General features: G+C 36.4%; 1 protein-coding gene across 5 annotated transcripts; it reads right to left on the bottom strand.

The window, feature by feature from the left end:
* Positions 1-630: 630 nt before the first annotated feature.
* On the bottom strand, positions 631-18,678 carry LOC124220005 (cyclin-T). 5 transcript variants are annotated; one of them, XM_046628323.2, is made up of 9 exons: positions 18,546-18,678; positions 17,756-18,111; positions 16,354-16,564; positions 16,152-16,275; positions 16,010-16,055; positions 14,943-15,039; positions 14,629-14,826; positions 11,737-14,481; positions 631-5,083 (listed from the first exon to the last, which is right to left on the bottom strand). In XM_046628323.2, exons 2-9 carry the CDS (start codon positions 17,899-17,901, stop codon positions 4,997-4,999), a joined length of 3,654 nt encoding a protein of 1,217 aa, XP_046484279.1. In that variant the 5' UTR covers positions 17,902-18,111; positions 18,546-18,678; the 3' UTR covers positions 631-4,996. The 5 variants fall into 5 exon arrangements, with proteins under 5 accessions (XP_046484279.1, XP_068992628.1, XP_046484278.1 ...); XM_069136527.1 differs by having other exon boundaries at positions 14,949-15,039; XM_046628322.2 differs by having other exon boundaries at positions 18,220-18,587.
* Positions 18,679-18,738: the final 60 nt, after the last annotated feature.

The raw sequence follows: 18,738 nt of genomic DNA, 5'->3' as shown, positions 1-18,738 counted from the left end.
CTTTTCAAAATGATTATATATGAACGAAAAAAAAAACTGTCCTTTGATTTGAAATCCATAATTTCCATAATTATTATAACAGATGTGATCACTTGGTAATATTTCATACAGTTATTCATATCTCAGCTACTCGCAGGAAATTAGGTCTTGAAATCGAAGAAAACTTAATACTCACTTCCTCGCATTCGAAAAGGAGAATGAGAGAAAAAAAAAGTAATCAAAGAGGTGAGTAGAAAACGAATTGTTTGAAAAAATAAAATTTTCTCGTTCATCAAGCGACAATTTTGTCAAATGTTATATTTTGCCAAAAAAAAAGCAGCTATAATCACGTAGTGTGAACGATGGATAATTTTTCACAATTTTATCTAAATCAAACGATATTTTCTTCATAATATATGTATTATGATACGATACCTATGATGATAGTGCGAGAAGCTTTAGAGTAAAGGGCTTAACCATCCCATACAATACATGTATTATACGTGCACACAGCTACATGTGTGTGTGTGTGTGTGTGTATGTATATATACACACGCGCATGTGAAGTGATAGTCATATTCATTTGGTATATTTTGGCATACAAAATAATTTTATTTACAGTTCGGTATCATTACTTTAATCGATTAATGATTTGTTTTTTTTTTTTTCTCGTTATACTTTTACTAAGTTATACTAAGCGACGATAGTATTCAATATTCATCAGTAATATAATTAATAATATTTGTATTTATCAATCTGTATATGTATGCATGTATGTATGTATTTATGTAGACAAGTAAAAGGGGAGGGGTTGTGGAAATCTATTTACAAGAAACAAAATAATAATAATAATAATAATAATAATAATTTGCTGAAAATAAAAGTATTACAATAAGGTTGATCATCGTCTGGAAAACATTGCCCGAACGAGTGATTAATTTTATATTGTTTTTTCTTCATTTCTTTTTTTCTTATCATCTGATTATTCCCTACAGAGCACGCGTATGCATTATCGTTTTAAACTACCAGCTTCTGTATACGTTACGTAGTAAAGATTGCGAAAAGAAAACGTATACATGTTTATGTATATAATATATACATATATATATATATATATATATATGTAGATTCATATAAAGACAATTGAATATTTATTTTCTAAAAAAGTAATCTCATATACTATTACAATAACTGCTTATGGAAAGAACTATCGACCGTGAATAGTTTCTTCTTTGAACCTCTGCTCATTTTGCATGTATAAAAACGTTACTTCCGTTTGGATTTATTTTTTATTTTTAATTTTTTTTGTTTTCTTCTTGTCAACGCAAGACAGTTTATTGCATCCACAACGACATCATTAGTTATCTTTAAATCGATATAGCGTGATTATGATTAGTTTGAAAAATTGAATAGTTTGAAATAGCAATTTTGAAGCATGAGAAAAAAAGATATTGTAATTTTGAAGGGAAAAAAGTTATGAATAATATTTGCCGTAATTTAGAAAGTTTAAAAAAATTGCTTAGCTGAAGCTCGAATAATATTAAAAGAAATCTAAAGTGTGACTCGAATTATTGCACAACTCGAATTCTTTTACAATGTTTCGTTTTAATGCAGTTGAGTAAGACTATGTCGATCAAAAATAATTATCCAAGGTAAGTTGATAGAATGAAACAAAAACAGAAGAGCAAAATTGTCTTTACCCACAGGTATGATAAGATCCACAAGATTTCAAACCATCAAGATGCGAATAAGAAATGTGAACAAGGGCTAATCGATATTATCATCTTGAAATGCGACCGTTGTCGTTCTTATTACTATTATAGAAAATATAATTGTTAAATAATATAAAAGTATACAGACGAATTAATTGAAACGGAATAAACGTCTATTACATAACACTGTTATAATAAATCTAAGTTTATAATTTATACGATTTTCTATTTCAATTATTTAATATCCAATATTCTAACGTATTTATACAACATTATCATTTCAATATTATCGGACAATATCGGAGTTTAAAGTTTGACAATAATTAATTCTTAAACCGTACCTCCATACCACAAGCTTTTTTGCCGTTTTTATTTCTTTTGTCACCCCCTCTTTTTTTTTTTTTCTTTCAAATTCTCCTATAAATCTCTAATCGTCGATCCTAACTTCTACAAATTCATTCATTCATTGTTATAAGTATAATTTACTATTACCGTTTCATTTTGTTGAAGGATTTCGCCGAATTCCCAGACAGTAATATTTACAATTGTATATCTGGACGGCTAGCCTTGTGACAATTCGAAAACGATGTTTTGATGAAACGTTAATGGAAAGGAAAAAAAAAAAAAAAAAAATATACTGTCACACCTTCCCAGAGTCAGCCAGCCTGCCACCAAATGCCAAAACAATAATCAATGAATGCAGAACTACTAATATTTTTTTTAGTAAAATAATTCTTAGGCAGTTTTACATAATTTTTCTCAGTATTAAAGTTAAGCGGCAGTGGTGGCGGCTGTTGTAAGTGATATTTATAATACAATAACTGTAGATAAGTATATAATTGAGTTTAACATCGAGGAAATCTGTTTCCAAGGATAAGCTATCGTTACGTTATTTTTTGTTGGTGTTACTATTGTTATTATTATTCTTACTTATGTTGTGTAAATGTTTTTATCTACAATCGTGACACGGCTTAGGTACACGTAATAAACTAACTATAATAATAATGATAATAATAATATTACTATATAGGATATAAAGGCATTGTCATACAACGACAAAAACTATTGAATATATGTTACTATATAATATATATATGTGAGATATACATATACATATATATACCTATATATATAACTGAAGTTGGATAACTATGCATCATTTTTCTAAGAGATGTTATAATAATAATAAAAAAATCTTTGCTGTTACATTCAATTAAGAAAAATAAATAAATTTTACACAGACACCTATTTTTTTTTTTTTTCCTATGTGAAATCAAACTTGCCACACGCAGTTTGCGATTTTTGTATACACCTTAATATATTCTCCTTCCCGCCCCCTTCAACGATAATGTACGTATACATAATAAGGTGTTTAGAAAATAAAGAATAATAATTATAATAATCATGATCGATGGAGTTTAAATTATTGAAGTATAATAGATAGAAGGCATGTGTATGTGCCACGTACCATGTATATGTATGATATTGATTATCAAGATAGGGACGGTCGTCAAAAGTATGATACAAGAGAAGAAGTAAACTAGAAAGAAGCAATATAATGAAAAAGCAACAAATAATAGCCAAAGGTGATCGAAAACAGTTCCCAACTAATTCCAGTTCCAGCCTATGTATGAATCTTTGATAAAAGAAATGTTTCATTCACCTTTTAGGCGGCAGTTGACAATTGGTGCGTTAATAGTAGATTACAAATTAACAATCTCGTTTTTTTTTATTTTGTTGTTTTGTTTTTTTTTGTTTTTTTTTCTTTTTGCTGTCGATTGCATAGGTTATTTGAATGACGTTTATTTTTAGATTCTTGTCTTTCGTTCTGCCAATCAAATGATGCGATTAATGCGAGAAATATATTTGCGTACGACAGTGACCAGAAGCCAATAATGAATCGTGATTTTGTACAGTAGGAGTGATAATAATAACAACAACAACAACAACAACAACAACAACAACAACAACAACAACAGCATTAAAGTTTCACTAATCTGTTCCCATAATTATTATGTTACATTGACAAATGATTAGAGAAATCGTGAAAAAACAGCCTGCGATCAAAGTCACCGTGATGCAGAAGAATAGATGACGAAAAAAAATTGCGGAAAAAAAACAAACAAAAAAAGTACGCAGTCAGACTACATTTTACTTATATTCAGGTATATGCAGTTAACCGTTGAAACCTAGCCTCAATGACGTCGGTATATTGTTAGTGATTGAAAATGAACTCAGTCTCTCTCTTCCGACACGATGCAACGATTAGAGAAGAAAATGACGAAAAAAAAAAAAAATTTAAATCGATTAGTTGTTATCTAAACGCTAGCAAAATCTACTACCTACAGATGTATCTCTATTATTACCTGAGTAAGTATAATTATAATAATAATAATAACAACAAAACAACCATTATTATTATTATTCGTTTCTTAATTATATGAAGATTCAATACTAGATTTCTAAATATATAAACCCACACACATATATATATAGAATATGTTTATATGCATAGAATATTATTACGGTAATAGATAGGTAGATGTTGTGTTGTAGTTTTTGTTTATATTTTCTTGCTTTTGCTCTTTCTCCTTTCCTGTTCTTATGCTTTGTCCAGTTAACATCTTTGGTTGATGACATATTTTTTCCATTTTGTTATTCATATGGAGCCACATCTGTACACGCAACAATTGTCGTGTCAACACTATGTATTAAATTATTGTTGTTATTGTTGTTGTCATTATTATTACTATTATAATAATAATAATTATTATTATTTAGTCCAATATAAAAAAGTCTATAAATTAAAAAACACGTATTAAACTTATGATAATATTTAATAGATTATTATAAATGTTGTTGTTGTTGTTGTTGTTGTTACTTTTACTACTATTGCTACCACTCAATCATCAATGCTGATTGCAATGATAAACTTTCGATCCAATCAATCATATGAATACAGGATTGTTATTAATATTATAATACATAGTTTACCTATAACAAATACAAAGAACGCACGTTCCTTATCATTATTATTAATATTATTACTGTTACTTGATTATTTATATAATTAATTCTTGTTATTGTTATTATTATGATTTACTTTTTATTTGCAGAGGTTTTTTTTCTTTTTTTTTTCTTTTTTTCTCTTTTCATCTACGGCTTCTTTTATGACAGTGAATCTGAGAGGGAAAGAGAGAGAAAGTGCGTATGTGTGTTTGTGTGTGAATGTGTGTGTGTGTAAGATAAGAAATATAGGCAGAGATGAAAATTAGCTATATAAACATTTGTATAAATCGTTGCTACTACGTCGGATGGGACGAGTGCTGCGTAGAGGACTTGCTCGAAGTCTTGTAGTAGGAAGACGAGGAGGAGGACGACGAATGCTTTTCCTGAAACATATTTATCACGTTAATACTACCAAAAGCACAGAGATGAGGAAATGGAAATAAAGAAAACAATTACAATGAAAGTAAATGGTTACTTTGAACATTGATGATTAAGTGTTCAAATTTTTTCCGCTCAATAATATTCAAGATTATCAATTCATGAGCTACATTATTTTGCTATAACATTCTTATATAATAATTAAATGAAAATACGGGTTTGTTGTCTGGGAAAAAGATCTACCCTACACAAAGTCGATACATATTACGGAGTAAATTTTCTTTCGACGGTAGAAAAAATGAGAATGGTAAATATTTATTATTATTTAAACTGTAGTTCGTAGCGACGATATTTAGTTCCTGGCAAACGATAACGGTTGACAATCATTTTGTGGAAATAAAAGTTATCGTTGGTTGTATGTTCTATTAATGACACAGGATGCCTACATTAATTGATAATTAGTTGTCGCACATCTAACATATGATATATATATATATAAATATCATATAATCAAAATACTGCTGCCAATTAAATGTCGAAATGAAAAAAATCTGCAAACAGCGAGACTATCATGAAAGAAAAAAAAAAAAAAGCAAAAGATGTTCGTACAAAAGACGCAAGTACGGAATGTAAAGAAAACTGTTTAAAAGACAGGCATCCAACCTAACGAACTACATTCAACGCGCAATACGATAGTTGTGAGGTGGAAAAAGAGATCGGGATTTATTAGAGGATGCGATAATAGCGCATTATTAAATGCAAAAGAAACAGACAAATTGAAATTGATAATAAAAGATACTGCTACATAAGATTAATACAGAAAAGAGATAAGGAAAATATATGCAATAGACAAAGAAGGCCGCACAAAGAGTGAGTACGAAAGAAGGGAAGTTAGTACACGGATACACATCTACGGTAATGAACGCAAAATTGCCGCGTTTTTCCAACAAGGTGTAATTTACTAACATCACAACTATTTCTACTACTACCACTACTACTACTACTACTACTACTACTACTACTACTACTACTACTACTACTATTACTACTACTACCAGTACTACTACCACTGCTACTACCGCTACTACTAACTACTACTAACTACTAGTACTACTATTATTATTATTATTATTATTAATATTATTATGATTGTTTTGTTGTGGTGTTGTTAAAAAGACAAAATAATTACTAAGGTATTCGTTTTCAATAGATCGTTTATTCACTAAGCATTTTTTTTTTTTTTTTGACCGCACCGTGTATGTCACACGCGCTCTCACACAAACATATGCAGTATGTAATAATTGTTTTCAAGAAACACGAAGAAAAAGAAAAAGAAGGAACAGGAAATGTGTTTTGAAAAAAAGAAATGAACTGGGAAAAAAAAAACAAAACAAAACTTCCTCCCCCTCTCTTCAACTTTTCCTTTCTCTTCAAGCCAAGTAATAGTGTTTGTATTTCATAATTTTTACCAGCGATAACGTTCAATTTTGTATTCGGTTTATCTACATAGTATTCAGTATCGTGTATTAATTGTTGAATTATCCAGATGGATATTAGATAGATAAGTTACAGTATTATGTACTTTACAAAAATACACATGCTTTGTACATGGCACGCCGATACAACAACAAAGGCAACGACGATGAAAACGGATACATTATATCTCATGAACATTATTCTTTCCTCGTTACATAATTAATTAATGTATTTTAGAGTAATCGAGGTTCAATTTTTACGTCAACTTTTAAACCTTACATTAACAAAACTAACTTATCGGATCTCTTTAAATCTATGTAACATCACTAATGTCTTTTAGATTAAAAAAATATTTATGCACATATGTATATACATATATATATATATATATGTATATATAAATACACATGTATATATTTGCAATATACTCCAAATTCAAGTTCTATTTTTAACAGCCATTACACCATAGCTACCTAGTAGAAATATAAATATTTGACAACCGTTCCGATTTAAAAATTTTTTTTCTCCAACACTCTTTTTCAACGCTTAGACCACCTTCTTGAAACAAAATTCTTTCAACTGTTTACTTATCTTTTTCAAACGGTACAGAAACCATAGCAATTATTTTGTCCTTTTGTATATAGAAATATATCTAGATATTCTCTTAAAACTACGTGTTTATACAGAAAAAAATTTATTTATATGTATATTTCGTATAGTTTTCAGAGTAATAATAATAATAGTAGTATTTATAATTATTATTGTTATCAAGAAATTACTTTACCGACACACACACGATACTCGATCGTTATAAATTTATTGTCAGACGTGCATAGGCTATACTTTCTCGTCAAAATTCGAAGCTAACTAATAATCGATTACTTTCACATACACAAAGGTATATATAATAGGGTTTCAATTTTCTATTTTCACAAGCATACATCAGTTCATATTACCGATATTAATTTTTGATTTACATTTTCATACAACAAAAATATAAATATTACGAAGGAAACGATCGTAGAGATTAAATATTGGTATAATAATAACTTTGATAGAATATGTATGAAGTTTTTACGAACAATGTTAGGTGAGAACGACAAGGGTTGAATATATAATCGTATTTCTTCAATACGTTGATATAATAAATATTTATTTCACCTAGTGTTCTCCATCGGTCAGAAAAGTATGTAAGAAAAATTTTAAAAACCCGAATTTTCAGTGGTTACGATCCTTCGACATATTACGTTTCTATGAATCAACTACTGATACCAATCTGAAAACTATGTCTACAATTTACAACTATAACTACGACTACGGCTACATAACTAAGTGTACAAAATAAAGTTACTAAACAAGCTTTGCTGAACAGCTCCTACATTTCATTATTCTCAACTCGATTTAATGATGTGAGATAATTTTTATTCGAAATGCTAAAACGAAACTTTATTAAGACGCACATGGATAGAAATTGAACTGGGAGAGAACTGTGGAGGAATACAAGGATTATTATCGAAACGCGCCTCAAAGTAGTAAGCTTATATAATTTAAAAAATATAATTATAAATGAAAGGAAGAACGAAAGTAGAGAAGAGTAGCGAGGTTTTAGTTCGTAGCTGATAATTATACCAGAGATCATATTATACGTATGTAATAATAGAAGATGGAATATAAATTTGAAGAGAAAGAAAAAAAAAAAAAAAAAAAACCAAAACTGATAGAAATTAAAAGCAATATAAAATAAATGAAAAAATAAACGAATGCAGATATGCAATAAAATATTTTCAATAACTGTATTGTAACGAATAGGGTGTGTTAATACAGTATTTTGGGTACCTCGATCATTGAACATTTGTCATTTTATCCCTTTTCACACTATAAAGAAAGTGCATTTCAGTATTTTCGATAAAGTTTTGACACAACGATTAGGAATTAAAATTATATTGTATTCTTTTTCGTTTTTCTCAAACTGATCAAAACACTCTGAATGTCACTGTACCGCAAGAAAAAAAAAAAAAAAAAAAAATCATAATTACACATATTTATATTTCTCTACACAAAATTTTTGTGCTGCCATTGCAGAGGAGTTTCAATAAAGTTATTTACAAATTTTATAACAAAGAAGTGAGTGTAATTGGTTTTTCTTTTTTGTTCTTACTACGTTTACCCCATCAACCACCTTGCATTTTAAGCATCACCATACAAACACAACTCAACGTGTGCTTTATAATAATATATAATAATAACAGTAATGTAGAATACAACGTAATAAATATATAGCTATTCGAAACTAGCGATAACATGATTGTAAAATTTACCGTCCCTCAAACAGACAATGAGTTTAACAAGTTGTAAAATATAATTATATGTGTGTGTGTGTGTGTGTGTGTGTGTGTGTGATTATGCGTTGACTTGTTTGCGCATTTCTAGTCTCTATCTTGCTGAATAATAAGAACACAAATGTGACAACAAGGTTAAGTAATTGTGACGCTATAGGCAGATTAGTAGAATCGATGCAAAGTTATCATATGATCAGTTTCTCTATTGGACAGGAAGGAAGATGGAAAAATTATACAGAGGTTGAAAAAAGAAAAAGAAGAAAAGAAAAAACAAACACCAAAACCACAACTAATACTACATACAACGCGCGATTGCACGTTAATCAAACATAACAGGGTTGATTAGTCAATCTGTATAAAATGATATAATATAACATGAAATAAAGAATAAAACAAAATATGCTATCTAGATTTATAATATGACGATAAACTAAACACCTATAATGCTGCCAAAATGAAGTCGATCAATACTAATAATCACAGTGCACATCGTCTTTTAACCTTGACATTTTAATTCCTTTCCTACAATAAACGTATACGTAACAACTCTGAAGATTTCAGTTTGGAATTATCTCTATATCAGCTATATTTATATCGACGACTCAGTTTTGTCGCATAAAACGCGGGGGGGAAAAAACTACTCTTGTTGGTCTATTCGAGGCCATTTTACGCTAGGTTTATTCAAAATCGAGCTATCTCATTTCGTTCCTAATTAACCGATAATTTAGAGTACATTTTTATGTCCCGTTCTCTTCTTAATTTCAATATACGTGAAATTTTGAGTTCACACAACTCTGACTAAACAAAACCATATATACACACACACACACACTAGGATGGTTCTTAAAAAAAAAGTAATGTCTTAACTACGAATGTCCCCCCCCCCTCCAAACCACATCAAACTAATTTCGTAATTTTTTCAGATTTTTTACACAACTCTAAACCGTGTTGCCAAAGTTATGCTTCCCAATTAACCCTTTTCAAGGTAACAGTAAATCTGCCAAACGGATTTTGATGAAATTTACCATCAGGAGGTTTCTTGGATCGCCGATAACGAATCTAAACTCGAAATTTTGAAATTCAAAAGAACAGATCCAATATGGCAGTATCAAGTGACTTTTGGAATGCTTGTTTGCAAGTTCGAGTGCAGATTTGTAATCAGTGGTCCAAGGAACCCCGTTATATTAAAATTCATCGAAATCCGTTAAGTAGCTTTACTGTTGCATTGAATAGGGGTAAAATAGGGAAATTAACTCTCTAGCGCGTGGCACGAGTTAGTCATTTTCGGCCTATTTGGAGCCAATTTGGGGGATGAGACAGTTGAAATTCAAAAATGATCACCCTATATACACACATGTACATAAGTATACATGTGGAAAAGATAAATAAATTTTTTGATCGCTGTATACTTGTATGAAAGTTAGTTTTAATTTGAGCACTGCACAGTTATACCTACTATAATATTGAGTGTCATTTTCAAAATGAGCCTAATTGATTAGGTATAATCTGGACAGGTGTATATTACTCTCACTCCGTTTATCGTCAACAAAATTAATTTAACATGGCCATCGAGATACTAAGTTGAACTGACTAAGTTCAACATCAAGCTGTCTGTTCGCTGACTTTGTCTGACCTAACGTGTAAAAAAATATGTAGAAAAAATTTCACACAGAAATTCCTGATATAAAACGACTATGTTTAAAAAATATATTTTATTATCATAGAGGGAAATATTCAAGAATCGATTCTACTAACAAACATCAATTTTGAACCATGAATTTTAGTTACGTCGATGAAAGTATCTAATGTGAACTTCCTCTAGTATTTGAGCAAATCATTGTGAATTCTAAGATAGTCAATGCCACAAAAAGTACACAAAATTGAAAAGATCCAGGATATGAACAAACCTTTACTTAAGAAAAGTATTTTTGAAGGAGTGGTAAATAAAAGGTGGTGTTGTTCATTGCACCACATTACCAGTCTTTCACACCTGCCCTCCTGATCCTACTAGTCCAATTGAATTCTCGGACGCTTCCCTGACAACACATGACGTCAAATTACAATAAGAGTCACAGCTTCTTTGGTAATTCAAGTCATGCCTAAAATACTCATGCGAAATGTTGCAAGACATATGGTTAGCAAACAAAATTGCTTCCATCCCTGATCAATTCCAAAATTCGAAACTACTAACACCGTCCGACGAACTGAAATTGGAAAGTTAAAAAAAATTTTATTCCCTCTAATAAAGTACACCCTCAAAGTATGACCATGCTTTCAGATCGTTTCGATTACTCAGGAGGTGGTGGTGGTGGTGGAGGGGAATTTTCCGGTGGTGGACCATCGGGAAGAGGAGGGGGCGTAGCGCGACTGTTTTGATCGTGACGACTGACGGCTATGGAGGGAGGCGGAACAGACGTATCAATGGCAGTACCTTCTGCGGTGAGAATAATATTTCCCGTTGTAGGATGATGAATAGGATAAATGGAAAACTGAGGTTGATATTGATGCATATAAACGCAGTTAGGGTCGTAAGGTACGTATCCATTGTGGGTGTAGACAGTGGTCGGTTGCTGATGTTGATAGCCAGGAAAGTAGAAGGAGGATGAAGAGGAGGAGGATGACAAGGAGTTTGCTGCGACAAGAGAAGACGACAACGATGAGGATGACGACAAAGAACAAGATGTCGAAGAGTTAAGGGGTGGTGGGTAGTCACCCCTGGCGTTGAGCATCAGGGGTGGCGGCGGAAGTTGACGGGGGAGACGCGGATGGGGGTTGTTCCGTCGAAAGTATGGCGAATGACCGCGAGCCGGAAACTGTCGTCCGCCCCTCCCGCCTCCACGTACCTTATTGTTTCCGGTAGTGTTTCCCCCCGTGTAGTGCCGGCCATTTTGCTGCCTTTCGCCGAGTCCCTGCTGACGCGGCTGCTGCTGATAGTTTCCGGCTGCGAGGATCATCGTCGAGCCGCCCGTCACGGCCTGCGAGTGTTTCTTGGACGGCGGCACGCCGCCTGTCGGACTAGCAGCGTCGGAATCACGTTCCCGTTTCCTCCCCTCGTTGCTATTATTCCCAATCCCAGGTCCCGTCCGTATTTTGATTTTGAGAGGCGCCTGGACCTGAGCTTCACCACCTCCGGTATTTTCCCCCCCCTTAAGACGCTCTTTCGGTATCTTTATCTTAAGGCTGGAGCCCTCGGAGGGCGTGTGCGTCAAACTGGCATCCCCGCCGCCACCGAGGTTTATCTTGTCTTTCGGTATGGTGATCTTAATAGGTACAGTCGTAGAGCCAGAGGTGGGCGGATTTGTCAACGGATCTTCCCCACTCCTCTCTTTGTCCCTGTGGTGTTTCTCCTTTTCGCGATCTTTGTGTTTGTGCTTGTGTTTCCGCTCCTCCTTCCCCTTGTCCCTGTCCTTGTGTTTGTGCTTTTCCTTCTTCTTCTTCTTTTCACTTTTGTGGTGCTCAGACCTCTTCTCTTCTGCTGCTGCTGTTGCGACAGGTTGCGTTACGGGTACTTGAGCACTTTGCACCGTCGCAGAGGCTCCCGCAGGCGCTTCGGAAACTCTCTCGATCGACGGAATATCAATTTGCTGCTGCTGCTGTAATTGCTGCTGCTGCATTTGCTGTTGAAGCAGTGAGGGTATCGGCGGCGGTGTATTTTCTTGGAGCAGAGCGCTTATGCTTCTCGCAGACTTCAGCGGTGGCAAATATTCCGGGTGATCGGGTTCCCGCTTCTCGTTAAAGTCTTGCCGAATCAATCTGGACGGATCGTACCCATTGGAGAGTGGCTGCTGAATCATAGCAGAGCCTTGGGTAATAAGGGAGGACGTATTCGTAGCACTAGTGGCGCCCTGAGGTTCTGGTTCGAAGGGTTTTATGAGTTCTGGAGGCTTCAAATCGCTCGCAACAGAGGCACTCTTACCATTCGACGGAGTAGAGTTATCTCTGATAGGCTGTATCAGTTCTGGGATTCTTCCAAGACTTTTCACGGCGTCGAGTCCACCTGCATCCTCGCCTCTAACCCTAGGCGGTTGTTCCGGCTCACACACAGACGATGCTCTGTGTCTCTTGTGCGACGAAGAGGTGGCAGCGAGTTCGTTGACGCCTCTTTTAAAAGACATAGCCGGATGATCGCCGGGATGATGCAAAGCTCCGGGAGGACTGGCGAAAGGAGATACGAGGTCGATCGGTTCTTGCTTCATACTAATCGATTCCTGCTTTATGTTCCTAGCTGCGGACGGTGGTGTTTTCTGCTTAGGTTTCGCCCTCTGCGAATGACTCAACGACTCTCTTACATTCGGTACTGATTTCTCAGGGCTGAATAGCGATCGATGTTTAGATCCAGGCGGTGTTTGATGAGTGGACAAATACACCGCGGGAATTCGTTCCAATTCCTCAGGCCTTGGTTTTTTGTCTGTTTTAATATCGTCGATACTGAGGGGCATTGGTGTTGTTGTCGATCCCGGTGATCCAGCGTTTCCGTTTCGGACGGTCTCCTTCATGATCTGAGCAACGCCGTGATGACCGGAATACTGTCCCTGTATGGGCTTCGATTTACTGAGCATCTGTTGGCCTGCCGACGCCGGGTTTCCGGGTGATTTTTCCCGCCCCCCAAACGACTGCCCCTTCATCTGGTTCAAAACAACGACGGGATTGCCTTGCACTTTACTGTGATGGTGCGACTGCTTGGTGCTCATATTTGTGGGATACTCCTCTTTGCTTTTCTGAGTCGTTAATGATAACGGCAGAGGTTTTTCAATCAGCTTCCTCACCTCCTCGCACCTCTGTTCCAATATATCCGGCTGTTTCTTCTGTCTATCGACTCTGGAACCTTCCCCGGCATATTTGCTGTACAGTTTCTGCGATTCCTCCTTTCTGTGATCAGGTGGCTTGTGTCTCGCTGGATCGTATTGTCGCTTCTCAGTGCCGCCAGACTGAAGGTGTTTGTTGTCAGTCAAATAGTGAACCGCGTGAGGAACGCCGTGGCTGCTGTTACTTCCCTGTTTATCCTGCGAGGAGGTTTCGCCGGTATTTCCCTGGTCGTTTCTTCCCAACATGGGATCAATCATAGCTGACCCCCCGGAATTTTCGGAAACAGGTACGCCGTGTCCTCCATGAGTAAAAACTGTCCCACCGCTTGTTCCGCTGCTCGAATTATATTCCCTGGGCATTCTTTGCCGTGCGGGATCGCGGCTAGATTCTCTCTGGGTCTGACTGTATCCAGAATGCCTCGAGGATGAGGGATACTGTGACGCTGGAGGCTGAGTGGCGGGCTTAAGGTGGTGGTGATTGTGATGCGCGTGTGGTTTTTGACCCGTCTGGGGCACAGAGTGTTTTCCTATAATCTGAGCACCGGATGGAACTGGTTTGTGATGATGAGAGTGACCCTGAACTGTCGTGGCAGCCTTTTCACGCTCCAAACGTTCCCGTTCCTTCTTTTCTCTATGCTCGCGGTAGTCGACCGGCGGTCTTCCCAAAGATGAAGTGTTTTTCTTGTCATCCGAACGCTCCGTCTGATGCGTTCTATTTAACTGGAAAGTTGGTCCTCCATCCAAGGCGGAGACCGGAGACTGAATCTTGCGAGCCTCCAGATCCTGAGAAAATAAATAATAAATGTATTAAAACGCAACACATGTAAGATAAACATGGGAAAGAAATTTTGGAGGGATTTTGAAGCGCACTGTTGATGCTGTTTCTACTATTTCAAACATGAAAGATTGATCGTGTGTTGGGATACTCACGTAAGGTGAATTCGACAAGCTGGCATGGCTCATGTTTGGACTCTGGTTTGCAGATATGCTCATGATTTTCTTTTTGAGCCTCGATGGGCATTTGTCGAATATGTGAAGAAACTCTGCAGTCAACTGCTGAAGCAGTTCAGATGTTACCGACCTGTCAACGTACCAAAACCAATGTTTTCCCTCGTTGCTTTGCGGTATCTACGATGGAATAATTCGGAGTGAATACGCCACTCAGAAGCGTGTCAATAAAGAAGAATTGACAGTTGTAACTAAAAATCGGGAAACATTTAATAAACCGCAGAAAGCTGTTCGACCTTTACCTCCCAATTGGACCATTTGCAGGCAAGGTGAATGCAGAAGCAAGCAACGACTGTCGGCTTATACTGAAGACACATTGTGGTCAGGTGCAAACTGAAAGCAAAGGAAAACGTACGTTTTAGACAAATGGATTATAACTTGAGAGTAAATTCTTTGGAAATATTGCTCAACAGAAAACTTTAAGTTTTTTCTGCGATTCTACTGGGTGAATATGACGTAGAAGGATTGTCACTATATCAACTATTCTACGATTGATAAATTATAAAGAAGAAAAGAAAAAATGCAAACAGTCCAAATTAGGCACTTTGTCAGGACTTGATATTTGTCAGTCTTTCATGAGTCTAGACTGTTTAAGACTTGATTCTAACTGGACGTAGTGATAGCCGATGTGAAAAGATTGTTATACAGAGCAGGTTCGATTTTTCTAAGGCTTCTTTGGAAAAACCTACCGCTTCAAGGGTGAAAAGCTCGAAGCTCAAAGCGATTTTTGGATGGAATTATGTGCGGCGGACTGAAAACTAAATTTGAATGGATTCAAAAAGAGTTTGGTGGATGAACTGGGGTCGACAGTGTGTAATTATTTTTTAATTAAATTTTTTCAATTTACCTTCGACTTGTTTAATCCGCATCGTCAACTTAGCTTACGAAATTAGCGCGACCGGGCTTCGCTTTGGGCATAAGTGTTTCTTTAGAATCAGACATAAACGCGACCGCAACGCAACGTTCCTTCCCCAAATAATACTGTCGACATTGAAATTGAAATATGAATAGGTGTTAATGAGTGGAATTCTGAAATACGCGTTACCGTAGCACATGGTATTGACTAATTGATCAGTTGTAGCATCATTTCCAGTTGTAAATAATTCATCACTCATCGTTAATGATAAAGAATCAATATGAAATTAAAAAATTGTTTAAAAAATCAAATCTCCAATCGTTAATGAGCAATAAGACCAAGGTCAGAATGTTGCGCCGTTGAGCCGCCGCCCGAGAGGCCTTATTACGAAAAGATAATTTATATTCGTCTTATATCGAGGTAAAGTACGAATAAATCATTAGCCACCTGTTTGATGCCATGAAGTAGGAAGTCTGCGCCAAGTCCTTGCTCGCTGAAAATGATATTATAATAATTTAGAAAATGCTTTACAGGTTAATTATCACCTGCAAGTAATTAATCTGCAAAGTTTGTGGCAGTGAAAAGTTACCTTTGACTAACTGGCAGCACCTGACGACATGCGTATGCGGATGATCGATGGCAACATTGAACCCGAGGGTTTGGAGCAGCACGTTCTCATTGAAAACTAGATCTTGGGCCTGTTCGAGGTATTGCTGCAATAAGAAACGCAGTGTTTCAAAGTAGAGGTATTTACGTGGTCGGCAGATGATGGGAGGCGATCAAAGACTAACTTCTGACTTTGTGTCCAGCGCAGGCTGCTCCCTGTGGAGGCAGAAGTATGCGACCTTTATAACGACTTCCAATTTCCGCGGCTGCTCTTCTACCTTGGCAGCCAAAAATAGGGCTGCTACCGCTATTGCGTTCCTGTGGAACTGCGCTAGCGAGTGGAACACGTAGAACCGATGCATGTAGACTATTGCTGTGTTTATGCATAGCTGCGATCTGTTTGTCGCAATCCCATATGCGAGTTGTTGAGTTAAGGAAAATCGTTTTTCAAGTACCATTGAACTTTTTACTTACTCTATGCGAAAAATATTAATTCCAATTGTGCAGAATATAAGGAGGTTGCTTATTTAAACTGCTACAAGACGCATAGCCATCAGACTGTGAGATGTGAAAAATGATCGTAAGTACTAAGGAACAACGACGAAGTTATAAGATAAAAAATTAAAGCACGAGAATGATCAAATATGTGGAAAACAGGACTTTTGTAGGTAAAACTTTAACCTGGCTATGCGGTACTAAAGAATAAATACAATGGTAAGGGCAAGGAAACCTGTTGAAGCGCATCTATAATATTAAAACCTCGTCCTAGTTGCAAGTAATAAACATGAATAGTGGCTTGCAATGGAAAGAATACGACTTATTCGTTACACCGTTGCTAAAGCGTGCTGCACTTACATAACAAACGCAAACAAGGATTGACGGTTGTTATTAAAACAACAACCTTATGGAATAGGAAATCATAAAATAATTGTTGACAATTGGGATGGTTTCAAAATGATCTAATCATCGATGAAGATGTATGTAGTCCTAGAAAAATTGTTTTGAAAAACGTACAACCTTGATGAAAATTGAAAAACAAAAAACACTTTTCGCAGAGCAAATTACAGACTTTCTTGATTAGTTTAGCGAACAACGAAGTATTTTTACAGACCACATTTGAAAATAACAGCAGTCTTAGGTAACACGTGCAGCACAAAGATAGCTAGTTTGTAGTCAAAACAAAACAGAGAAGGTTAAAACGCAGAGAATAGATAAGTGGTAATAAACCATAAACTGGAATTCCGCAAGTGTTTGATCGCTGGTTCGATAAATTTAAACTATAGAACACGACAATCCCAGTGTTTACAAAGCTTTACCTTATTTTTACTCTGGCAGTGACTCGACTAGTCACGGATATGAACTCATTGAACTTTCCCAAGTGTTGACTCACACTAGTTTGGGACGCCAAACGCGCGGAGGGTCCAGGAAACGGGAAGACGATGACAAGGAAAATAGGAGAAATGAAGAAGGTTTTTGAATAACTAGGAAGCGACTCAATAGACGATGATATAAGGCGGCACGCTGGATTCGCGGAAATGTCGCGTGCGTCGTTTTAGATAGGTAAATGCGAAGGTTAAAAAAGGATACACAGAAAGCCGTTGTCCCATATCTTGTATAAAATTTGCTGCCTGCTGACGATAACTTAGCTCTTTATCTGCGTCGAAACCGCATCTTCTGCTCGGGGTTGTTGCTAATTGTTCCTTCGTAAAGTACCATTTTTCGTCAGCCGCCATTTATATGTACACTTCTGGCGTATACGCAGAAACCCAGGCTCGGCTTCGCACTTCACGTTGTTCAAGGTTCCCGAGGTTGCGATCACGGTCCCCACCCGCCAGGAGATAGCTTCACGTCACGGAAACCGGAAGTAAGCGAACCACAAGGATGGAGTTTCAAAACCGCGATTCCAAGATCGTCTCAGAGCACCATCGAAGAGCAATTCACACCTTCAAATTTAATCCCACATGTACATACTTCGTATATTCACCGAGGTGATGATCAATTTTCGACAAATTTTTCACAGTGCAATAATAAATGTGATTTTTGCCACTTACTCGCGCGTCATAGGATGCGTCTCGAAATTAACTGGCGGCGCTAAAAACTCTCTAGAACGGAGAGAGCTACTTACAAACTCTGCAGCGCAAAAGAGATAAAATATGGTTGACAGCGCCAGGAGCAAAATCGGAACGCAACCATGGTCATGTTTTCCCCGTTACTAGCGCCACGCGACTGCGGATTTTAGTGCCAAGTGACGCGGCAGCACACAATGAGTCAATTTTGCCGACGAGAGGCGTCGGTCTATGGCCGTTCGAATACTTTATGGACGAAGCTTCGGAGACGTAATTTGCTCCTGTACCGTATCGGAAGCACTTAACCTAACCTTGTTGTATTGGTCCTTTCCAACTCCTTAGAGATTGTTTATCTCCCGATCGAGGTCCTCGCAGTCTTCTTGGCCTGTTGTTAAACATCAACGATCGATCCCGTTATGTAACGGACCCTTAGTCGGCTGCGTGCTTTCGCGATTCGACGAGGGCGGAGGATTGTTGGTTAGGATGTCGTCTCCGGTGTGTCTG

The sequence above is a fragment of the Neodiprion pinetum genome, chromosome 5 (assembly GCF_021155775.2).
Source record: "Neodiprion pinetum isolate iyNeoPine1 chromosome 5, iyNeoPine1.2, whole genome shotgun sequence".
Lineage (NCBI taxonomy): Eukaryota > Metazoa > Arthropoda > Insecta > Hymenoptera > Diprionidae > Neodiprion > Neodiprion pinetum.
Note: the sequence above shows the minus strand (reverse complement) of the source record. Positions and strands in the feature narration are given on the sequence as shown.